Raw genomic sequence first — 26,775 nt, 5'->3', positions numbered from 1 at the left:
GCGTGAGACGACGCTTCATCCAGTCCCAAACATGCTCAATGGGGGACAGATCCGGAGATCTTGCTGGCCAGGGTAGTTGACTTACACCTTCTAGAGCACGTTGGGTGGCACGGGATACATGCGGACGTGCATTGTCCTGTTGGAACAGCAAGTTCCCTTGCCGGTCTAGGAATGGTAGAACGATGGGTTCGATGACGGTTTGGATGTGCCGTGCACTATTCAGTGTCCCCTCGACGATCACCAGAGGTGTACGGCCAGTGTAGGAGATCGCTCCCCACACCATGATGCCGGGTGTTGGCCCTGTGTGCCTCGATCGTATGCAGTCCTGATTGTGGCGCTCACCTGCACGGCGCCAAACACGCATACGACCATCATTGGCACCAAGGCAGAAGCGACTCTCATCGCTGAAGATGACATATCTTCATTCGTCCCTCCATTCACGCCTGTCGCGACACCACTGGAGGCGGGCTGCACGATGTTGGGGCGTGAGCGGAAGACGGCCTAATGGTGTGCGGGACCGTAGCCCAGCTTCATGGAGACGGTTGCGAATGGTCCTCGCCGATACCTCAGGAGCAACAGTGTCCCTAATTTGCTGGGAAGTGGCGGTGCGGTCCCCTACAGCACTGCGTAGGATCCTGCGGTCTTGGCGTGCATCCGTGCGTCGCTGCGGTCCGGTCCCAGGTCGATGGGCACGTGCACCTTCCGCCGACCACTGGCGACAACATCGATGTACTGTGGAGACCTCACGCCCCACGTATTGAGCAATTCGGTGGTACGTCCACCCGGCCTCCCGCATGCCCACTATACGCCCTCGCTCAAAGTCCGTCAACTGCACATACGGTTCACGTCCACGCTTTCGCGGCATGCTACCAGTGTTAAAGACTGCGATGGAGCTCCGTATGCCACGACAAACTGGCTGACACTGACGGCGGCGGTGCACAAATGCTGCGCAGCTAGCGCCATTCGACGGCCAACACCGCGGTTCCTGGTGTATCCGCTGTGCCGTGCGTGTGATCATTGCTTGTACAGCCCTCTCGCAGTGTCCGGAGCAAGTATGGTGGGTCTGACACACCGGTGTCAATGTGTTCTTTTTTCCATTTCCAGGAGTGTATTTCAAAGCAATAAACTGTTTCAAAAAGTAATACAAAAAAACTCATAAGTTCATCATTCACTTACGATTTATTTCACAGGGAAGTACAACTTTGTTCCTCAACTGCGTCTCAACCAACCACAGCCGACTCTACAAGTGACAAAGAATGACTCTAGCTTCAAAGATATTCCACACGACACCTAAACTTCCGCTTGTAATAAGTCTCTTTGATATTGTTCGTCATATCCACCAATATCAATCAATATATTGCAATTTTTAAACATTATAGTAAATTAACATAAAAAATAAGTAGATTATAATTTATAAAATTCCAACAAAAATATAAGAGAAAAACATTCACCACTTCGCCCACTAAATTCGGTATCGATAACTTCAGTTGAAAATAAAACATCTCCCAGATCCATTACAATTACCCAACTTTTTATGTAGTAAGAGAAAGTTGAATGAAGTGTAAGAATGTGCCCATTGTTAGACTCCATCAAAATTGCTACATGTTACGGACATGCCTGTCATAATAAGGACAACAACATAACGTAACTGGATAATAAAAAAAATCTACTCACCAAGTGCTCAGAACCCTGGGTCAGGGGTAACTTAACAGATGGAATGAGAAGGAGCCTTTCCTTCTCATCCTCTCTGTTAAGTCTCGCCTGATCAGGGCTTCTGGCTGACTTTTCCAAACACTCCCCATTTCCTAAACTTCACCAGTTGTTCTCCCTCATCCCACTTCCTTCCCCTTCAGCCCTTTTGCCAGAAGAAGGAGCCACTGGCTCTAAAAGCTTGCATGCCTAATACCTTTTGCGTGCATGTTCTCCTGTTTTCGGTTGGTGAATAGATTTTTCTTGTCTATCCAATTACATTACATTTTCAAAAATTGATTCTTTCTATTTGTATAAGGATAACAACAGGATGGATGCTTCTCATGCATACATCATGTGTGTTCATATTCTTTTGTTTTCAGCAGAGTAAGCTGCAATTTTATACGTATTCAAAAGTATTTCTTCATGAATAAATTGTAGCTTATGTCACTGAATCAGGGAGATTCGGCTATTTTTCTTCTAGTTTGACAACATTATGTCTTATTATGTCTTTTGATAATTTACTAATGCTTGGAATGCAAAAATATAACAACTATTTCTTAAATCACATAGAAAAGGGATGAAAAACAGATACTGTCCTTATTACTGCTTGGAGTGTAAGTGTTGCTCCAGCTATCACACGGTAACAGCTTTTGCAGCAGATAGTGTCGTGAACTGTGCCGTGGCTGATTGTACTAGACAGTGGTATTTGAAATTATTATTCCATTTATTTCAAGTTTAGCTTTACTTTTTTATTAATAAGATAGTATTTGTAAACCAATATGAGTGGAACTCCATTTGTAAGATGTAGTTTTTATTGCAGGTACGTGTAATGCATAAGAAGGGCAAATCCATGCTCAAGTTTAAATTTATTTACGATAAACACAAAATAAACTTAATTCTGATTTATTTGTTTCAATTTCCAAGATTAAGAGGGGGGTGGTGGGAGTGGGAAACAGTTCTATTACCACTGAGCTAAAGTACAGATATATCCTCTTGTTACCTGTTCAATGGGAGGGGCTCCATCCAGCTGTAGAAGAAACTAGGGGACGCCACACACCATTTAATAATAATTTAAGAGAGAAGTCAGAAACAGAGAAGAAATGAAAACTTTGAGTTTCACTGATGACATTGTAATTCAATCAGAGACAGCAAAGGACCTGGAAGAGCAGCTGAATGGAATGGACAGTGTCTTGAAGGATAAAAGATGAACATCAACAAAAGCAAAATGAGGATAATGGGATGTAGTCTAATTAAGTTGGGTGATGCTGAAGGAATTACATTAGGAAACGAGACCCTTAAAGTAGTAAAGGAGTTTTGCTATTTGGGGAGCAAAATAACTGATGATGGTCGAAGTAGAGAGGATATAAAATGTAGACTGGCAATGGCAAGGAAAGCATTTCTGAAGAAGAGAAATTTGTTAACATCGAGTATACATTTAAGTGTCAGGAAGTCGTTTCTGAAAGTATTTGTATGGAGTGTAGACATGTATGGAAGTGAAGCATGGACGATAAACAGTTTGGCCAAGAAGAGAATAGAAGCTTTTGAAATGTGGTGTTACAGAAGAATGCTGAAGATTAAATGGGTAGATCACATAATTAATGAGGAGGTATTGAATAGAATTGGGGAGAAGATCAGTTGGTAGCAAGGGTGCAGCAGGTTATTCTGGGTGGGAAGTCATAGAGGGACATAATAATTGATGGGTTCAGAATTTTAATTATTGCAGTGAACTGAACTTAAGGCTCTGTAATGTACTACTTCTGCTCACATTCCAATTAAGCCTAATATACAACTACAGTTTCTTGATTATTTTACGCTTCAGCCTTGTAAAAAACTGAATCTGTTGACTGATACTAACAACCTGTTAGACTGTACAAAATTTTAGGCATCTAAGACAGGATAGAAATAGATCTAGCAGCTTAATTCCAATGTCTGAATAAATTTCAGATTCAAATATGAGTAGTCTTTAATTTAATTTACCTTCTGTTGGAATTTTTAATCTATGTTCTCCTTTCTCATCATTATTATCAGCAGAGCTGCTGCTTACTGTGCCAAGGGATGGCATCTCTTTTTCAAATAGGTCACCATCATCATCTTCAACAGGTGTTGTTGGAACTCCTTGCAGTGGAGAACCAAAGGCTTGGTTCATAACTAGTTGTATCTGCCAGAGAGAAGAATACAAAGATAGCAGTATAAATTTATTTATGTTAGTTACTAACATGATGTTTAATATCGTTTATTCACAATGTCCTAAATGAATTCTCAGGGAGGTGTGGAGATCAGAGGAAGCAAGCTCAGCCCACCAACTCCCAGTGCATGGGCAGCTGAGGGAAAAGGAGGGCGGCAGTGCAGGGAGAATAAGCTGTTTTCATCATGCACGGCTGGCACTACACACATTCTTACTGGTTTGGCACAGCATGTTACAGGAACAAAATTGTAATGGCTGCAGTACACAAGGGTACTGTATTATTAGATCGGCAATGATGGCAAAGGCAGGACACAAAACATTAGTGAGCCGAAGTCAGCACACTTCAACAGCCTTCTGTGCTGGTCCAGAAATAGGGACCCCAGTTCAGGACACTGTGAACAAACGGCTTTTCTATATCAAATTCTGAGATGAATTGTTCTTTAACAAATTTAAAAAAGAATGCTGTACAGTAAACTCCTGAACCTTCAACAAACTGAACTCCCACGTACAAATCAGCTTCAAACACCTAACTGCTTTTCATGTAACCGAAAAAATGTTTTGGAAAGGCTTTAAATTACGCTTAAAGGTTCTCATTATCAAACACTGGATGAACATAGTCTGGTTAATTTATACTACATTTTAAGCACAAGCCAGTTTTTCAAGCAGCTCAATGATCATGATATCATACCTCCTGAACTATGAGTCACACAATGATATAATCTTATGAAACATTCAGTGATATATGTAGATACTGTCTGCACACTGTGCTGTGAATAGTCTGACACAACAATACAGTGTCTAATGAATTTTTCACGTAATTAGTTCTGTAATCGTAATGAAGTTCTAATTTAATTTCTGTCATATGTACATTTTATTATTTTATTAATGTTATCATATAATTAAATGTCAAAGAATTAATTCAAATGAATTAATTAATTAGGATGTAGTAAAAATGCTGTCCTGGTTAGGAAGTTGACAAAGTATTACTTCAGAATAATACATTTCATGTTTTTCGTATGAATTGCAAACTCTGCCCATATTTGCAAATTATGTAATACTGTAATGTAAAATCACTTATTCTTAGCTAAATGAAACATTATGAACTTTCCAGAAGTAACTTACTATAATAGGAAACAAGTGTTTATGAACATTTCCATTTCTAATATCAGTAGGAGTTAGCCATTACAGTGAGTGACGCAAAGCTATTTGTTAAGTGAACAGTTTTTCAAACAACTACATGCATGTGTTCAGTACAAATTGATTTTCTGATGAAGTCATGATATCACTGTGTTTTTACATCTGAGCTTGAGTCAGTGCTTTTGTTTCCGTTCTTGCCTGATTACAATTTAGTGATAAGTTTGTAATTACTTTCTTGATGATTACAATTCAGTGATTAGCTTGTAATTACAGCCTATAAACAATTAATAATCATTACAGCAATTTTTGCTCACACAGTGAACTGGTGACTGTTCTGAAGTAATTTGAAATCTAAAATTATATCAAATTCAGTTTACTTACTCCAAATTTCAAAATTACTTAATTTTACTTTTTATGTCAAAATTTATTTCGACCATTATCGTGCAAAAGTAGTGACTCTTATCTGCACATTCATTATTCTTTGGAATACTTGCCTTTCCATACAACAGCGAGCAGGTATCATTTAAAAATATTAACCGGAAGTGAAGGTCCATTACAAGTTGGCCATAAAGAAATTGTAAATTAAAACCTTATGTCTGATGGCGAGATTTTGCTATATGAACAGCGGAAATTTAATAAGTGATAAACATTTTTCCTTTCATTGTGTGTGTGTGTGTGTGTGTGTGTGTGTGTGTGTGTGTGTGTGTGTGTGTGTTTTGTTGTTGTTGTCGTCGTCGTGATGGTGGCAGTGGTGGTGATCAGTCAGTGAGAAAAAGTTTTGTAAAGGTTTGAAATTAGGTGTTAAGTTTGTTGGAAGAAATCACTAAGTCAACGGATTCTCAAATACTGAGTGATTAAAGCCCAGGTATTAGGGTGCTGTCATTTGTGCTGCATCAAGACAAACACACAGTTTTTAACTGTAATTCTCATGTTATTGTGTTAAACTTTTAGCGTAAAAAAATGGCTCTTAGAGATGAGCAATTTTGACAGCATTTAAAATTTTTAAATTTAGTCAATAACTATGCTAAATATTTAAAACCAAATTCTTGCTTCTCCCTGGATACCATTGTATAGGCACACAGGTTACACAGAGTTAAGTTCTTACGCCAATAATAGAAGGTAACGGGACTTCACCAGATCCGTAGAAAGCAAAAGCAATACAATGCTACACAACACCATGAACTAAATGATGATTGAGGAATTTTCTTAAAGGTGGATCCATAGGTATATGTGACTTTTTCTGAGAAATAGTTTAAAATTGGTCAGTGGGTTATGCAGAATATCCTACTGAAGTTTTGTTTTATCACCTCAACGTTAGAGGTCAGGGCATTGTTTTCTCGATGTGTGAGTGCGCATCACTACTCACTCAATTTAATGTAACAAGTGCTTGTATGCACGTCAGCTTACTTGGAGCATCTGCAGTTAATGTTGTGTTTACATTAAGAAGAAATCTGTTGAGGCTGTGCAACAGTAAACAGTGGTAATGGGTAGGAAATGACAACAGTCTTACATATTTATAGTATCACACACACACACACACACACACACACACACACACACACACACACACACACACACACGGCGGGCAGTGATGGAGGGCCACCTCACGTACTAAGTCAACACAGCTCATTGTAAGAATACACAGCAGCAGTAGCAAGCTCTCGACGATTTGTTCGTTTCACTAGAAGAGATACCCTCCAGAATAGGTGTTCTGCCCCAGTAGCAGTATAATCTTCATACAAAGTCAATTCGTTGCTGTGCAATCGCTGCTTACTAACCGTACAACTTTCTATGCCTCAAAATAAATAAAATCATAGCCAATACTGCTTGAGATCTCGACTCACTTCAAAATCTTGCCAACATACAATTATGACTGTTAATGTGAACTGTTGATTATTCATCAAGATGAGATTGTGAACCATAATTACTAATCTTTGCAAGCTACAGCATTATTTGTGGAATAAATTCTAGGTATTGCAACTGATAGCTTTAATTTGAAAGCTATTAAATCGCAAGTCAAAGTAACGAGGTAGAGAAGATTTTGAGCTCCTACTAAGGATACGTTCGTTAGAGCCCTTTACACCAAATCATATTATCCTAAATCCACTGTGTAACTTTTTTAATTAGCTTTGTTAAAATGAAGCATACATAATGACTATAGACAAAATTGATGTCATTACCACATTTAAATGAAATAGCTTAAAATAACTTGGGAGGAATCCAGAAATGCTGGGTTAATTCTTGTAGAACAAATTACCAAAGAGAACAATAAGCAGAGAAAAGACGGAATCATTTAGAAATCAAACAAATAGTTACTTAATAACTGTCTTTCTACATAACACAATATTTTGGGACAAGTTCTTAGAGGAAGGACATCTTCCCAACAAGTGCATCTACACTGATAAAGTATGTAGGCAATGTGTTTATTGTTCAAGTTTAATAAAATCCACTGCATTTGTAATTTCAAAGTTCCTGTGTTTGGATAAAGGCATGTACACTACCAGGACTTAAGGATACTAATCTCCTCCTCAACAGCTACTGTAATAATTAATGACAACTAAGTAGAATACTATACAAATTAATTAACATTAGGAGGGTCATTAAAACTGTAAACCATCAGCAGAACATACCTTAATTGCATACAACAAAACTGTACAAGTCACATAGAAAAATTAACAATTTTTTTATCCAGTATTATGAGTGAGCCTGGGTGGGTGAGGCATGAAAAACGTTGGGTCAAGCAGAAGAATTGAGGCAAACAGGACCTGACCAAAAAGTGTGGCTGTATCCGTAAATATGTGCTCAGAGACAGAAAAATAATAACCTGATGATCTACAGTGTACAGCCAGAGATGTGGCATAGACTTGAGAAAGCGACAACATCAGGGCATAAGTATCATTACAAATAACCACAATGCCAATTGCTGAACTGCAAAAGGTAACTTACAATAAAAGCGCTCAGGTAGCAGCATGTCTAGTACGTACAGTATGACGTACAAAACTAACTGCTGCACGGAGTACAAGGAGATGCACCAGTACACACACACAAAACCATAGAGTGACCACAGCAAGAAGCAGTGCCAAAGGAAGGTGAGGAAAACCAAGTAAATTCAGTTGCTAACATCCACATCTCATCCCCACAGTATCTCACACAGCAATTGGATACAGATAATGCTAAATCAACATCACTAAAAGAAAGGCACACACCTAAGATAAGACACGTGAAGTGCAATACAATAAATGCAATTGTCAGGAAATAATAATTATACATTGGTACAGGATATATTACACAGAAAAGAACAATCCCATAAATGAATAACTATGAGGCTGAAGATAATGTGCTCTATCACAATAGGATGGATATATACAAAACCAAAAATTGAGCACAGCTTGCTTAATCATGGAGTATGAAACCAAACTAATGGTGAAGTCAGTGCAAATGGTAGACACCGTATGAAGCATGCCTTAAATAAATGCCTAAAGACTTATATATCAGGTATGTGGCCTGTAGCAGAAAAGTGTCAGGATGATTTCTCCATTGGCAAAAGATTCTGGATTAGTCCCACATTTGGATCTCTGGGAGGGGACTGCCAAGGGGGAGGTGACCATGAGAAAAATGATGGAATAACCAACAACTGAATAACTTTTTACAGGTTACACAGTATGAAATGTCACAATTCTGAAAGTAGTAGGGAAGCCAGAAAATCTGAAAATGAAACTGCATACATTCAATCCAGATGTTGTAGGGATCAGTGGAGTGAAACAGAAAGAAGATAAGGATTTCTGGTCAGACAAATATATGGTTGTATCAATAGCAGCATAAAATGATATAACAGGAGTACAACTTTTTATGAATAGGTAAGGAGGGTACAGAATGAATTACTGTGAACAGTTCTGTGATAGGTTTCTCGTCATCAGATTCAACAGCAAACCAATGCAAACAGCAACAGTCCAGGTATACTGCAAATGTAGCAAGCAGCAGATGAAGAGATAAAGTATACGAGGATATCGAATGGGTAATTCAGTATGTAAAGGTACATGAAAATCTAATAATCATGCGAGACTGGAATGTGGTTGTAGGGCAAGGAACAGAAGAAAGGGTTATGGAATAATATGGGCTTGGCAGTAGGAATGAAAGAGGAGAAAGACTAATTGAGTTCTACAATAAATTTCAGATGGTAATAGCAAATACTCTTGTTCAAGAATCACAAGAGAAGGAGGGGTGGATGAAAAAAAACTCAGAGACAAGGGAAAGTTCCAGCTGGATTACATAATGGTTGCACACTGATTCTGAAATCAGATATTAGGTTGTAAGGCCGACCCATCTACATCTACATCTACATGACTACTCTGTAATTCACATTTAAGCGCTTCGCAGAGGGTTCATCGAACCACAATCATACTATCTCTCTACCATTCCCCTCCCGAACAGCGTGCGGGAAAAACAAACACCTAAACCTTTCTGTTCGAGCTCCGATTTCTCTAACTTTATTTTGATGATCATTCCTACCTATGTAGGTTGGGCTCAACAAAATATTTTCACATTCGGAAGAGAAAGTTGGTGAATGAAATTTCGTAAATAGATCTCGCCGCGATGAAAAACATCTTTGCTGTAATGGCTTCCATCCCAATTCGCATATCATATCTGCTACACTCTCTCCCCTACTACGTGATAATACAAAACGAGCTGCCCTTTTTTGCACCCTTTCGGGGTCGTCCGTCAATCCCACCTGGTAAGGATCCCACACCGCGCAACAATATTCTAACAGCGGACGAACGAGTGTAGTGTAAGCTGTCTCTTTAGTGGACTTGTTGCATCTTCTAAGTGTCCTGCCAGTGAAACGCAACCTTTGGCTCACCTTCCCCACAATATTATCTATGTGGTCTTTCCAACTGAAGTTGTTCGTAGTTTTGACACCCAGGTACTTAGTTGAATAGACAACCTTGAGAATTGTACTATTTATCGAGTAATTGAATTCCAACAGATTTCTTTTGGAACTCATGTGGATCACCTCACACTTTTCGTTATTTAGCGTCAACTGCCACCTGACACACCATACAGCAATCTTTTCTAAATCGCTTTGCAACTGATACTGGTCTTCAGATGACCTTACTAGACGGTAAATTACAGCATCATCTGCGAACAACCTAAGAGAACTGCTCAGATTGTCACCCAGGTCATTTATATAGATCAGGAACTGCAGAGGTCCCAGGACGCTTCCCTGGGGAACACCTGATATCACTTCAGTTTTACTCGATGATTTGCCGTCTATTACTACGAACTGCGACCTTCCTGACAGGAAATCACAAATCCAGTCGCACAACTGAGACGATACCCCATAGACCCGCAGCTTGATTAGAAGTCGCTTGTGAGGAACGGTGTCAAAAGCTGTCCGGAAATCTAGAAATACGGAATCAACTTGAGGTCCCCTGTCGATAGCGGCCATTACTTCGTGCGTTGCACAAGAACGATGTTTCCTGAAACCATGCTGATTACGTATCAATAGATCATTCCCTTCGAGGTGATTCATAATGTTTGAATACAGTATATGCTCCAAAACCCTACTGCAAACCGACGTCAATGATATAGGTCTGTAGTTATATGGATTACTCCTACTACCCTTCTTGAACACTGGTGCGACCTGCGCAATTTTCCAAACTGTAGGTACAGATCTATCGATGAGCGACAGGTTGTATATGAGTGCTAAGTAGGGAGCTATTGTATCAGCCTAATCTGAAAGGAACCTAATCGGTATACAATCTGGACCTGAAGACTTGCCCGTATCAAGCAATTTGAGCTGCTTCGCAACCCCTAAGGTATCTCCTTCTAAGAAACTCATGCTAGCAGCTGTTCGTGTTTCAAATTCTGGAATATTCCATTCATCTTCCCCGGTGAAAAAATTTCAGAAAACTGCGTTCAATAACTCTGCTTCAGCGGCACAGTCGTCAGTAACAGTACCATCGGCACTGCGCAGCGAAGGTATTGACTGTGTCTTGCCCCTTGTGTACTTTACATACGACCAGAATTTCTTCGGATTTTCTACCAAATTTCGAGACAATGTTTCGTTGTGGAACCTATTGAAAGCATCTCGCATTGAAGTCCATGCCAAATTTCGCGCGTCTGTAAATTTTAGCCAATCTTCGGGATTTCGCGTTCTTCTGAACTTTGCATGCTTTTTCCGTTGCCTCTGCAACAGCGTTCGGACCTGTTTTGTGTACCACGGGGGATCAGTTCCATCTCTTACCAATTTACGAGGTATGAATCTCTCAATTGCTGTTGCTACTATATCTTTGAATTTGAGCCACATCTCGTCTACATTTGTATAGTCAGTTCGGAAGGAATGGAGGTTGTCTCTTAGGAAGGCTTCTAGTGACACTTTATCCGCTTTTTTAAATAAAATTATTTTGCGTTTGTTTCTGGTGGATTTGGAAGAAACGGTATTGAGCCTAGCTACAACGACCCTGTGATCACTAATCCCTGTATCAGTCATGATGCTGTCTATCAGCTCTGGATTGTTTGTGGCTAAGAGGTCAAGTGTGTTTTCGCAACCACTTACAATTCATGCGGGTTCATGGACTAACTACTCGAAATAATTTCCGGAGAAAGCATTTAGGACAATCTCGGAAGATGTTTTCTGCCTACCACCGGTTTTGAACAAGTATTTTTGCCAACATATAGAGGGAAGGTTGACGGCCCCACCAACTATAACAGTATGAGTGGGGTATTTATTTGTTACGATACTCAAACTTTCTCTGAACTGTTCCGCAACTATATCATCGGAGTCTGGGGGTCGGTAGAAGGAGCCAATTATTAACTTAGTTCGGCTGTTAAGTATGACCTCCACCCATACCAATTCACACGGAGTATCTACTTCGACTCATTACAAGATAAACCACTACTGACAGACACAAACACTCCACCACCAATTCTGCCTAATCTATCTTTCCTGAACACCGTCTGAGACTTCGTAAAAATTTCTGCAGAACTTATTTCAGGCTTTAGCCAGCTTTCTGTACCTATAACAATTTCAGCTTCTGTGCTTTCTATTAGCGCTTGAAGCTCAGGGACTTTCCCAGCACAACTACAACAATTTACAACTACATTCCGACTGTTCCTTGATCCAAGCACGTCCTGTATTTGCCATGCACCCTTTGAAATTGCAGCCCACCCCATATTTTCCCGAAGCCTTCTAACCTAAAAAACCGCCCAGTCCATGCCACACAGCCCCCGCTACCCGTGTAGCCGCCAGCTGAGTGTAGTGAACTCCTGACCTATTCAGCGGAACCTGAAACCCCACCACCCTATGGCGCAAGTCAAGGAATCTGCAGCCAACACGATCACAAAACTGACTGAGCCTCTGAATCAGACCCTCCACCCAGCTCTGCGCCAAAGGTCCGCAGTCGGTTCTGTCAACGATGCTGCAGATGGTGAGCTCTGCCTTCATCTTGTAAGCAAGACCGGCAGCCTTCACCAAATAAGATAGCCGCTGGAATCCAGAGAGAATACCCTCAGATCCAAAACGACACATGTCATTACTGCCGACATGTGCCACCACCTGCAGCTGGCTGCACCCTGTGCTCTTCATGGCATCCGGAAGGACCCTTTCCACATCACACACTGGATTTTTTCCCCTCCTTAGCCGCCATATCCCTAAGGGGCACCATTACTCGCCTAACATTGGAGCTCCCAACTACCAATAAGCCCACCCTCTGTGATTGCCCGGACCTTGAAGACTGAGAATCATCCTCTGAAACAGGGTAGGCAGCTGCATCTGGCTCAGCCAGAGACAGTGCCTGAAACCTGTTTGTCAGACACACCGGGGAGGCTTTCTGATCAGCCTCCGGGGACATCTTTCGCTGCCTGCCATTCCTTGGAGCGACCTCCCAATCAACCACAGGGCTCAGCCCCACTGCGGGCAGCAACTGGGGCAACCACAGTGGCAGAATGATCTGGGGACAGACGAGACGAGGTTGACATCCCCGTGATACCCAAGCCTGGCTCCCCACAGTGGTGCCCATTGGCAACAGCCTCAAGCTGTGCGACCGAAGTCGGTGCCGCTTGCAGCTGTGAGCGAAGGGATGCCAACATAGCCCTCATCCGAACACAGCAATCACAGTCCCGGTCCAGGTGCAGATATAGACTCAAGCAAAAATTTAATAATGAAGAAGAGTAAATTGAAGTTCAAGAGAATCTTCCAAAAGAATCAGTTACTGAAGTACTGTGGAATTATGAGAAGCATTTGAAGTTTGTTAAAGATGTAGATACTGCAATAAGTAACACCAATGTAGATAGTTCAGTCAAAGAGTAGTGGAAATCTCTAAGAGATGCTGGACAGTAGACTTAGGTAGAAGGAAAGTAACTATGAAGAAACCTTGTGTAAGAGATGACATATTTCAACTGAAGACGAAAGAAGGAAGTACAAAACTGTTCGGGGAAAAGAGACAGGAAGACACAAATATAAATCCCTTAGAAATGAAATAGGTAGGAAGTGCAGGGCAGCCAAGGTCAAATGGCTGCAGGAAAGATCAGAAGAAATTGAAACAGATATGATCATTTGGAGGACTGACTGACATGGGAATGTTCCAATCCGACTTATTGAAACCAACACTGAAATTTTTTGTGCAGGGGGAATACAACGAAAGAAATGCTAAGACGCATCACAGCATTTTATAAAAATTGTTGAAGTTACTCATTTTTGTCACACAATGCTAAGTTTATCACAGCAGTTTGTACAGCCCTTCCTGGCTAGCACACAACTGGCTGTGACAAGAGAGCAGAGCGTTGTATAGTGGAAATATCTGGAGTGACACCTGTGAAACTGAAGCACCTGAACAAAAAAAAAATGTCACGTATCATTAATGTTTCAAGTAAGCAGCAGTTAATACAGATAGCTAAACTATTTCATATGTTATTCTTACAAAGGTGACTTGTAGAGGAAAATAAAATCAAGACAGTGTTTGGTATTACATTACACAAGACTTCCATCAATCATTACTTTCATGTATTGAAATGAAATATTTCTTACACTATTCCTGCAGCATAATTCTTATAATAATTTTTAATGTCATACATTTCAGTGACAATAGGTACTTTGTTTATTCCTCATAGTCGTCACAATGAAGGAAGAGTGTCATTTGATTGTCGAAAATAAACATTTTCCTTGCACCATGCACACCTGACAAACGAAAATATAATGTTTTCAGGCACCTCAGAATAATTACTGGTTTTACTTAGACAGATATGTAATGATATTGGCCGTAACTCTGATTATTATACTGCATACCGGGAAAATTTAAAGAAACTCTTAAAACATACCAATGCACAGTGATTTTGCACAAATGACTGCAATTTAAGAATAATGTTCTCCTGATAAACCTCAAATGGCAAAGAGCTATAGGATATTACACTGTCTGACAATTTCCTTTGAAATATTTTTCACAGTCGAAAAAATTCTTTATAGACAGTCACTTTGGTTGTTCTTGGTTGAATCTGAATTATATTAACAGTCCTTTCATTGTCCTCCTGAAAAGACGGAGGTTTTGTTACAGACCAAGAGTCCAACAAAAATAATGAATTAATTTCTGCAACTGGCTGCAAACAGTTTCAAATGAAATGTTAAAAAATTATTCTTTCCTTGCTTTTGAGATATTGATAGGTCAATTATAAGATTTTTCCTACTAAACAATTACCTTTTTTATTTTTTGTCTTAATATGTTTCGAGGTCCCTGAAGGCAGATACAAAGCTGCAGAAACAGTATTCCCCTCACACTTATCACTTCATTGTTGTACATGAATGTTTCATAGCATTAACAGATTGCACACAGACTCCACCTTTTTTTGACTAGAAATGATAAACTGCTGTTTGCTCGCAGTTCTTTCACAAAACCTGACTGATCGGCATTAGACACAGCAGATATGGTGACCACAGCAAACTTCATCTTCACATCAGCTATGACTTAATGGTATCTCCTCTACACTTTTACTTGAAGTAAACTTTGTTGTTTTGGGACTCCCCATACTATATGATTTTTTTAATCTGCTCAAACATGTCGAAGAAGACTCAAAATCAGCAATGTTCATTTTACCTGAATTTCAGGGGGCCTAGTCTTGTAGATCTCCATTTGTAGCAGTGCATCGTACCCCAAGTTTCCCCAAGTGAAATTCCCTGATTTCGAGACCAATTTTAACAGTTAACCCTGACAAATTTTGAGATTTCAAGGGTACATTAAGACATAAGTTGACAATCTGTCTTTGCATCTACAGTACAAGAAACAATAGTGCAAATGAGGAAATATTTAAAAAGCTTGCAATCAGATGACATTTCCTGAGGTGAACAAAAATCTTAAGTACAAACATCAACATCTTTTGTAATGAGCTGTTTTTATATGGAGAAAGCAAGCAAAGTGGTATATGTGTTTCATTAAGACCACTGATGTTATTTTATTTCAATAAAACGAAACACATTTTGTGATAAATGTATGCATTTCCTTGGAGTCGCAAGACAGATTAAAAATACCTTCACTGATTTCAGAAATAACCTCAAAAAAAGTAGGCCTCTTGAAAGGTGAGAAAGAATTGTGTAAACCAACACTGCAGATAACCACCAATAAAAATGTTGGTTCTACTACATTTGTTATTGTTAGTAATCACCCACTGTGTTATAGCCTTTGTTTTACAGGTACTGTGTGATTTTTCTTTCGCGATATATATGATTATATAGCAAGCAGCTCTATGTGATTAATATCTCAATAAAACTCCTCTGAATAGTTTTTCTTTCACAATTTTCCAAGTTTCATTTTGGCATGTATTTATTACTTCATTTACATCTTTCTTCCATTTATGTACTTTATGATCAGATTTTATGAAGGGGAAGTGGATTTGCACACAGCTTCACAGCAAATGTAGAAAATGATAAATATTAATTCAGTTTCACCTACATTGTTAACATTTACGCTACCGCAAAAGTAACTGATAATTATTTTGGATATTAAATGAGTTGTAAATTTGAGTTAATGGTAACTGCAGACCATTGCTTCAGAAAATCTACAACTGAAAACTACAGATCTGCTTTACAAATTACCATCATGCCTAGTGATGTTATCTGTTCACCGATGCATTGTTCACCAAGGATATGCACTTGCCGCGCAGGTACAGTCTACTACAGCTCCTGTAGGAATTTGCATATATTAAGCCATCTGATGAGCAACAAAATTGGCAATTTTCAATTTAAAAAAAAATACTTTCTGAAAAATACCATCCACACAATTCCAAAGATATCAAGGGGAAATAAGTGCGAAAACTATTGCACAATCAGTTTCACAGCTCATGCATCCCAGCTGCTGAAGAGAATAACACAGAAAAGAATGGAAGAGAAAATTAAGCATCAGTTATATGATCAGTTTGGCTTTAAGAAAGGTAAAGGCACCAGAAAGGCAGTTCTCAAATTGTGTTTGATAAAGGTAGCAAGGCTGAAGAAAAATTAAGAACACTTACACGATTCGTCAACCCAAAAAACGTGTTCCACAATGTAAAATGATGCAAGTTGTTTGAAATTCTGAGAAAAATAGGAAAAAGTTATAATGAAAGATGGATTCTATGCAATATGTACCACAACCAAGAGGGAACAAAACAGTTGGAAGATGCGGAACAAAGAGCTTGGATTAAAAAGGGTGTATGGTAGGGACACAGTCTTTCGCCCCTATTGCTCAATCTATTAATTGAAGAAGCAATGATGGAAATAAAAGAAAGATTCAAGAGTGGAATTAAAATTCAGAGTGAAAGGATATCAATGATACAATTCAATAATGACATTGCTATCCTCAGTGAAAGTGAAGAACTACATGAGCTACAGTATGGAATGAAGTCTAATGAATATGGACTGAGAGTAAATCGCAGAAAGACGAAAGTGATGAGAAGTAGCAGAAATGAGAACAGTGAGAAACTTAACATTAAAATTGGTGGTCATGAAGCAGACAAAGTGAAGGAATTCTGCTACCTTGGAAGCACAGTTACACAACGGACGAAGCAAGGAGGTCATAGAAAGCAGACTAGCATTGGCAAAGAAGGCAGTCCTGGCCAAGATAAGTCTACTAGTTTCAAACATATGCCTTAACTTGAAGAAGAAATTTCTGAGAACATATATTTGTAGCACAGAATTGTATGGTAGTGAATCACGGACAGTGGGAAAACTGAAACAGAAGAGAATCAAAGCAATTGAGATGAGGTGCTATAAACGAATGTTGAAAATTAAGTGGACTTACAAGATAAAAAATGAGAAAGTTCTTAACAGAATTGGCAAAATAAGGAACGTATGCGAAGTAAGGAACATATTGAAAACACTGACAAAAAGAAAGGACAGAATGATAGGACATGTGTTAAGAAATCAGGAAATAACCTCCATGCTACTAGATGGAGATGCAGAGGTTAAAATCTGTTCGAGGGAACAGTGATTTGAATATGTCCAACCAATACATGGTCCAGTCACATTAATGTGGCCACTGCATAAGTTCAATGTCAATGCACATAGCCACTCTCATATACCGTACTTACTCGAATCAAAGCCACACTCGAATCTAAGCCACACCTGAAAAATGACACTCGAAATCAAGGGAGAAAAATTTTCCCGAATCTAAGCCGCTCCTGAAATTGGAGACTCGAAATTCCAGGTGAGAGAAAAGTTTTAGAACACCCCTCCAAACCTGGTTTGAATCGATTGCTTATTTTGCTTTGATCTGATAAGTGCCGTTCTCTTTGTCATAGGGGTTTACGTCACTCTAAGCTGAAAATGCATTATTGTACTGTGTCATGCATTGTTTGTCCCATTCTGATAATGAGTGTTTACGACCTGTCACTGCTCGCAGCATGGCTTGATTTTGTGCAGGCTACCGCGGCTCGCAATTTCTTTCTTTTTTTTTTTTTTTTTTTTTTTTTTTTTTTTTTTTTTTTTTTTTTTTTTTTTTTTTTTAAAAGAGGAATTGTCTCATAAGCGAAACAATGGCAAGAGACTGCTATTTGTTGTTACTTACACTGCTGCTTTCTTTGATAATGATCAACAAGAACCAAATAATAGACTGTGTATGATAGATGATGTTCTGAATGAGAGTTTAGCGAAAAATTTTCTCCATTTGAAAATCTTTGCAGACACCTCTTTAGTATATTACATTCTGCACAGACATTAGAGGCATCTTAGATTTAAAAATCTAGTCAGTTGCTGTGCTTCATTTCTGACTGTATCACTATTCAGCATAAGAATAAAACGAATATAAACATGACATGATATGTATATTCTTCCTCGTTTGCTGTTGTCTCACTGTAGTTTCATAGTTTTTTGTGCAGACAGGATTTAAATGAGATAGCAGCAAACACGAAAGAATACATGGCATAATGTTTACATTCTTCTACCTTTTCTTTTAATTTATATACTGACGCATAAGTTTTGGTGCCAGTATTTATCTTTGTGCCTGCAACGCATACCTGTGTAGGGCTACATATAATTGATGGCAGAAGTTCGTTGTGGCGACACCTACCAACATTTTTCAGAACTTCCGCTTACTTTGCACTTGATTCTAAGCCGCAGGCAGTTTTTTGGATTACAACGGCAGTTTTTTGGATTACAAAAACCGGAAAAAAAGTGCAGCTTCGATTCAAGTAAATGTGGTAGCAGGTAGCAGCACTGTCAGTGGAAGGTATATAAAGTGTGTAAGGGGGTGTGGGAAACCAGCCAGTCTTCACTGTAATGTGGAAACAGAGGGAGTTATCTGATGTCCCAGAGGGTACGACCATTGGCTTTCAGGCCAAGGGTCAAGGCCTTTCTGAAATGGCTAAGTATGTAAACTATTTGTGTGCCGCCATGGTTAAAGTATGCCTGCATGGTGAAATGACACTATCCAAACACGGCACAGGGGCAACTGCGGTACACCACAGGCCATAGATGACAGCAGTCAAAGACAGCTGCAGATATGTGTACAAGTGAATAGACGTGCAAATGCTGAGCAGCTGACTTTCCACATGAGCCACAGGGCTACCAACAGTGTCTTCTCAATGACTGTTCTGCGAAAGTTGCTTCACATGGGCCTATGCAGCAGGCACCTGGTTCATGGATCCATGCTGATGTTGTTCATCAGCAACAAAGGCTGGAATTTGCACACCAATACTGCAACTGGACGTCCACTGAGTGGTGACAGGTGGCCTTTTCAGATGAATCGTGTTTTATGCTCCATCGGCCAGATGGCCGTTGGCACAAGCAATGTGAAACATCTGAAAGCAAACACTCTGCAAATATTGTTGGAAGAGTCCAGGCCGGAGGCATTCCATGGGTGATCTCTTCTTACTGGAAGGCACAATGGATCAATACAAATGTTCATCTGCTCTTGGGAACCACATCCACTTATCCACAGGAAACTATGGATGTGAACTGTTCTCATCAATTATAGTCATACAGCACCAGCAAGATTAGGACATAAGTACTGGATTTAAATTTCACAACAGGGTAACATCCATATCATGACATTGTGGTATAAATTAGTGTTATTTTGCTTTTAATATTTTATTGCACTGGGGACTATTTTATTCTGTATTTTCTTACATTTAATATTGTGTGCTGTTTTATTTTTTAGATTTTTTACATTGTGGCTCTTATTTAAGAAGAAACAAAAATTCTGGTCATAGGGGTATCATCTATTGCTGCTGGCCACGACAAGCATCCATTGAAAGAATAGTACTGACATTTACTTTTAGTATATGAAACACTTGGGAGGAAAACATGATTGCACAGCAAGGGTAACGAACTGCCTATACGGGTTGATACGTATTGATGTTTAAAAACCCTCGAAGTGACATAGACGATACCGAGACAAGTAATTTAATGTAGGAGACGTGGAACCATCAATGTGAGGAAATACCCCACAAGTGAATAACAAATTTTAAACATGTGATGTCTCCAGATGAGGTATCTCGCCACACATGCAACATTGGAGCCATCTGTCTGTCGCACCTGACCGGTCTCAAGTCAAGTATTCACATCAGTGTGGCTCTGGGCCTCAGTGCATGTCTTTAGCATGTGGGTTTGATTCTTCATCTGGCAGGCAGTGCTTTATTTGATTGTCTTAAACAGTTGTGTGTTTACAGTGAACTAAGATTTATTATTTTATTTACCAGTCTCACAGTCTCTACTGGTTGACTGAAAAGTATAGTACAACAAAAATCTGCCGTACTGCATCACAGGCAAATAAGTACAAGCTTCCCAACTGCATCGTTACCAATAAATGATCTACGTGTTCTTTATTAAATAATGCCCATAGACACAAAAAGAAGCAAAGAAACACAAAATAAGAACAGGTTTTGTTAGTTTACAGAGAGGAGAATAACTGTAACTTCTATATTTACAACAGATCATATTTACAAAAGCTGTTCAAAAACAGAATAGCCTATCAGAACGATGTTTAGAACTGTCCCCTACTAGCGAGGATTAGATCATCAAGCCCGATCACTGCACGTGTGGCGAGGTACATCATCTGGTGAAATCATACTTTCGACATTTGTTATCACCTTCTGGAACATTTACAGACATTTGCAGCTCCACGTGCCTCATATTAAATTACTTGCCTAGCATCATCTACATCACTTGTTTCTTTTTTTTAAATTTTAATAACAATCACCCTGTAATTTAAAGTAGCACACTATATCAAACATTTGGGAAAAATATTTAGTGTGAGTTTATTATTACTGAAGTATTTTTAACTATGTATTGCATTATTATTATTATTATTATTATTATTATTATTATTATTATTATTATTACTTACCAAAGGATGGCCTCTTGGTGGAACTTGGGACCAGTAGGCACAATAAAAATTGCATCCACAGACTAAAGCAAATAATTTTTTCTTACTTTATCATTCACTGTTCCAAATCACAGTATTTCCGGTGTTCATTTACTATTTTGATGGTGAAGTATGACAACTGTTAAATGTGACTACACTGATGAAATAAGAAAGTCTGCTTTGTTCAGGGCATGGATGTGCAAAGTAAAATTATAATCAAAACAAACACAATTATGGAAAGAGATATTTTCTCAATAGTCAATTATAGCCCTTTTCTGCTACTTCTAATGAATTATTTACGCATTATTCCTAATCTATGAAGAGCAAAGTGTGGCTTCAGTTGCCAGAGGCTGCAGTCTGTGTCTGTGTCTGTGTCTGTGTCTGTGTGTGTGTGTGTGTGTGTGTGTACACGCACATGTGAGCATCTGTCGTCTAATTTCAACAAAGGCCTTGTCGGCCAAAAGCTTATATTGTGACAGTCTTTCTGTTGTGTCTATCTGTGACTCAGCATCTCCACTATATCGTGAGTAGCAACTTTCCTATTCATAATATTGTTAAATTCTGTCCTGTATCAAACACAGTACATGTTTCAAAATCCTGCTGCAAACTGAAGACAATGATGGGAGCCTGTAATTCATCAGAGTACTCCTTACTCCTATTTCCTCCCTTGAATATTGGCATGACATGTGCAACTTTCCAGTCTTTGGGTAAGGATCTTTTATCAAGATAGTGGTTGGATATGATTGCTAAGCATGAACGAACATTACCACAGGGATGGTAATGTCATTGCTATAATGCAATGAAGGTATTCATCGTGTCTTGCCACTGGTCTTTTTGAGTTTTCTGTCACATTTCAAGATACAATTTCACTGTTAAAGTATGTCACATCAAAGCCTGCACTAAATTTTGAGCTTCCGTAAAATATTGCCAATCTTGGAGACTTTGTTTTCTTTTAAACTTTGGACACTTTTTCGTTGCATCTGCACCAGTGTTCTGATCTGTTTTGTGTACCATGGGGGGATCAGTTCCATCTCATTAATTTACCTAGTATAAATACCTCAATTGGTTCAAAATTATTTCTTTGAATTTAAGCTGAATCTGGTGTACACTTACGTAGTTAGTTTGGGAAGAGTGGAGATTGTGTATTAGGAAGATGTCAAGGGAATTTTTAGCTGCTTTTTTAAAAGTAGACTGTCAGTAGTCCACCTCCCTATATTAACGATACTAATTATTCCCTCTACCATCTTTCCTCAGACTTGTCCAATTACCAACAGACTCGCTGCTTATCACTGTGGTTACTGTATCAGCACACCTTCCCCCAAAACTATGACCATGCTGTCAAGGAACCAATTGTCATTGTAACATCAAAACAGCATCTCTTTTCAATACATTTGACCAACAACATTCTGATCCATAATAATTTCTCTTTTGAAGGTCAAAGATACAAATAAATTGATAGAACTGCCATGGATACTTGAATTTTATCATTTTGTATCTATCTAGTTTATTGAGGCCAACTAGAGGAACAACAAACTTAAAATCTGACTCTGACTAACATAGTAGTATTCTATCACATATCCAAGCTAAACACCATATGACTTCTTTGGATGCCACCCCTGCTCCAAACCATCCAACCCATGGGGCCCTCCTCTATGGATGACCACTTGTCCATTGCTCTCCACACTGCTCTCCATCACTTCCTACTATTACAATTCAGTCACAGGCATTCCCTAATCTTATCTCAGCAGCCACATTTGTGTTATATTGCAATTACTGTGCAGTGTTCCATGTGAGTATATCAACTAACCATCTGTTTGCTAACATAGACTGCAACCAACAAGCGTGATAAACTGCGAACTATATTTAAGAAAATAGTGCACATCACAACAGCAACGATTTCAACAGCTGTTTCAATGTCCAAATTGAACAAGAGGCGTCAGTGGTAAGGCACTGGACACTCATTCAGGACTAGTAATCAATTCCTCATTCAGTTTTGTGTTGTTTCCATAAACTGCTTAAGGTAAATGTCAGAAACATTTCACTGAAAAGGAGGTAGCTGAATTATTCCCACTTCTGAACTTAATTTTAGCTTGTGCCCTGTGTCTAATGAGCTCACAAAAATTTGAAGCAATATAATATTGTTTACTGCTAGCTCAGAACACACATTGCACTGTTAAACTTTTATTGAAAATTGTAAACTGTTATTTTACAGATTCCTCTCCCTGTTGTACACACTCTACAGTTGTATTTACACAAACATATCCTGGTTCTTAAATAATGTCATCAACACACCTTAAATCTGTCAGGTGGCCGTAGGATGTTGCTGACGCTGGCAGGCGTCGGACTAGCAGTGTTTCTGACAATAGTTGCTAGGCGAAGCAGGGGTTGCTTTCGGCTGAAAGTACCAGCTTCTCCTTTCCCCGCTACTGTATCCCTCTCTGTATCCTCCAATTTAACAAGAAGGTCTTCAGTGTTATGCTCTTGAATAAGAACACGGTTCCGTTTTGATAGTGATCCAGCACCAGTCTTAATGGTCTGGGACAGCAAGTCTTTGTTAATGGCTTCAAATACTGCTGGAGGTGGCACATCTGTGGCAATAGGTGTACACTGGAACAGAAAAATCCAAGTCTCCATTACTTCATTATACTTAGCAAGTAATTTCGTCAAACACTAGGTGTGTCTGATATTTTAACATCCATTAGTTATACAAATACAGAGTGCTCTATACTTGAAATTTGTTGCAGACACCAAAAAAGTGCAGACTTTGCTGTCCACCAAACCAACATAGATTGCAATGAAAACTTATAATGATTGTATTACATACAAATTTCAGTAATTCTGGTGCAGTAGGTAAGAAAAAGAACGAAAGACTAAGGGATGGCTGGAATAGTTTATTCTGACATCAGGTAATTCAGTGATGCAGCACTATATCAACTGGGCAAGAGCAGGGTAGGAAATCTTACATGTATTGCTGAATCTACTGGCCAAACATTCATTGAAGTGATGTAGGGAATTCTAAACCAAGATGAAAGCAAACATGTAACTACCAGTCTGTAGATTTTTGACATTTAGGAATCATTTGAGCTTGGATGCCTGATCTAACAATGACCAGAATCAACAGATAAAACATGTTGCATTGATATTTCATTTTTTGTTTGTTTATTTAGATGGCACTTACATTCAAAACTCATTTTCCAACTGATATCTTAATGACGATTGCTTTGCCTCTGCCCCCTTCCACACTAGAACAATGCAGAATCACTATTGTTTATAAGACGGCATAAACAATTATTAATCCAAAGATCCTATGTTTATTCTTAGCCAATGCTAAAACTTTAAATAAATCTCATGCGCTGTGTGCTGTAACTTCCAATGATGATCCTGTCTGGGGAGAAAGAATAAGATGAAATCAAGTTTGGTCTAGATCTATGGTTCCCTACAATTTATCCTAAGATAATCTGTACTTTACACCAAAGGTGTTAGACAACTGAAATTTTGGAACAATCAGTGCAGAATTTGTAGCTGTCAGGATATGAACATACCTTTGTTTTTGAAGCTCAAAAATCAACACAAGTTCCAGTCAAGGATATAATTTTGATCTAGCTGATGAGTTGTCAACAGTGAACACTAGTGAGTGCAACATATTTTGAAATTGTTATGAATAGGAAAGAGAGGCACAGAACAAATTACTAATGAATGGTACAGTGACAGGGTAAACATGCCCAAAAATCAACATGAACAACTTAAATGATAAAATTGTAGCTTCACAGGCTGCATGATGACAGAGATAATATATAGGGAAACTGAATAGTTGGTATCATACACAAGTAGATGACAATAAGATAATCACGAGTGAATGGAATGAGATAGCATAGCAAAGGAAAGCAAATTAAACTGCCAGATAAAACTATTTGGAGGAAAGGCAGATTCCAGACTGACAGCTATTGGAGAATTATGGGAGAAAATTTATCTGCAAATCTACTGCTTGACCAATTCTTGAATTCTGATCTGCTTGGGAATCCTTCCTAGTAGGATTCATACAAAAAATCCAAAGAAGAGTACTGCAGTGCATCATGTACTTGTATAAGTGTGGGAGTATCGTGGAGATGCTCATCCAAACCCTAGGGGTCAGTTGGTTGTTTGATTTGGGGGGTGGGGACCAAACAGAAAAGTCATCAGTCCCATTAGATGAGGGAAAGAAATCGGCCATGCCCTCTCAAACGAATCATCACAGCATTTGCCTGAACTGATTTAGGGAAATAACGGAAAACCTAAATCACGATGGCTGGACATGAGTTTGAACCATCCTCCAGAATGCAAATGCCGTGTGCTAACCACTGAGCCATCTTACTCGGTGTTGTGTGTGGAAGGGGGAGGGGGAGGGGGGGTGGTTGGTAGCAGTGTATAAAGGTCACTTTTTAGGTATTTCTTAAACATCTTGAAAACTATGGCATCCAGGAAAAATGTTTCCCAGCAAAAAATTAAGCTACATTAAATTTCCTACAAAAATTGGTTCATTTTTTCTACTTTCCCCACTGAAAGGGGGGCAGGGGGGGAATCACAGAGTATTACGATCAGTGTTTCAATCACATAAAACTGATGTTTATTGTTAAATGATGTGGGTTAAAAACAATACCAAATGTGTGTACCACACCTAAGTGCAGTAGAGCTGTATTAAGGGTAAATACTATTTTTGGGGTGTAACAGGATGGAAAGGTGGGGGTGGAGGTTAGAAGTGTGAGGGAAGGTAGGTCACTGGACAGTGGTCATGCACTTGCCTCGTCCTTACGTCTTCAAAATAGAAATCACCCAGCCAATTCCTCATTCTCTCAACTGCACTAAAAAAAAAAAAAAAAAAAAAAAAAAAAAAAAAAAAAAAAAAAAAAGAGCTACAGATATTTCACAAAGTTACATCAACTCTTTTGCAGCTTGCCTCATGGATCACTGGTGATGCAGTGAGCAGAAACTCCCTGAAAGGGTGTTTATTTTCCACAAGACATGTTAACACTACACTGAATACAGATGTGAGTTACTAATAACACACAAGAAAAGTATATGGACAGCTTCTATGTAAATCTCTGCACACTGCTCTAAGCTGCTACAGGGAAAATTGATTCCTGGTCATCCCATATGATGGTTGTAGCATTCTTCTGGGAGAGGTGACATCCTTCACAAGTACTGTTCATTTTTCAGTTTAAGACAGACGATACAGGGTGTACGTTAAGTCTGGGAACACTTTCAATTATTTATTGCACAAGAACTAAACACTGTACAGATGTCATACATATTGCATTTTATAGAGAAACTCCTGAAAGTTTTTTTTTTTTTTTTTTTAATAACATTCGAGTTCTTTGCACTCCTTATGCATGAATGTCTCTCGTATGCGCTCCACATTCACTTCAGTCACACTGGTATGTTTGCTTCTCTTTGCCAGGCACAAGCAACCCTTTGTAACAAATTTGTTGTGCCAGTGGTAAATGGCCTTCCTTGTTGGTGGCTTCTTACCGTACTTCGTTCTAAACATTCGTTGGACAGCTGTAGCACACTTGTTTTTGTTGAACTCCAACACACAGAAAGCTCGCACCTAAACTAGGCATGTTTGTGACTAGTGCTGACTATTGGCAAATTACCAAACTACGCTGTGGTGGTAATGCCTGGAGGAAAAAAAACCTCAAGGTTTCTCTTCAAAATGACATGTCTGATATCTGTACAATGTTTGGTTCTTGTGGAATAAACAACTGAAAGTGTACCTGGACTTTATGTACACCCTGTATTTAACTAACATTTCTTGTCCACTTCTCTTGTGTAAGAAGACAAAATAACATCGCTGCACTCACTTTTTTTCCTTCAGTTTGTTAAGTGAGTAATTATTTGTTGCTGTTAAGTGAGCTTTTATGTAACATAAACAGTGGCTGACATTTGCGTAACTTGTAAAAAGTG

At 39.0% G+C, this 26,775-nt stretch overlaps 1 protein-coding gene across 2 annotated transcripts in view; it reads right to left on the bottom strand.

Moving 5' to 3' along the window:
- LOC126284181 (uncharacterized) overlaps positions 1 to 26,775 on the bottom strand; it is a 158,726-nt gene that overhangs the window by 103,329 nt on the left and 28,622 nt on the right. For both annotated transcript variants that reach the window (XM_049982924.1, XM_049982925.1), the window contains exons 2-3: positions 23,128 to 23,442; positions 3,670 to 3,850 (exon numbers count right to left, since the gene is read on the bottom strand). In XM_049982924.1, coding sequence (XP_049838881.1) covers positions 3,670 to 3,850; positions 23,128 to 23,442 — 496 coding nt within the window. The remainder of the gene's footprint in view (positions 1 to 3,669; positions 3,851 to 23,127; positions 23,443 to 26,775) is intronic.

This window comes from Schistocerca gregaria, chromosome 8 (genome assembly GCF_023897955.1).
Source record: "Schistocerca gregaria isolate iqSchGreg1 chromosome 8, iqSchGreg1.2, whole genome shotgun sequence".
Taxonomy (NCBI): Eukaryota; Metazoa; Arthropoda; class Insecta; order Orthoptera; family Acrididae; genus Schistocerca; species Schistocerca gregaria.
The sequence above is the reverse complement of the archived record's forward strand: the minus strand, read 5'-3'. Positions and strand labels throughout refer to the sequence as shown.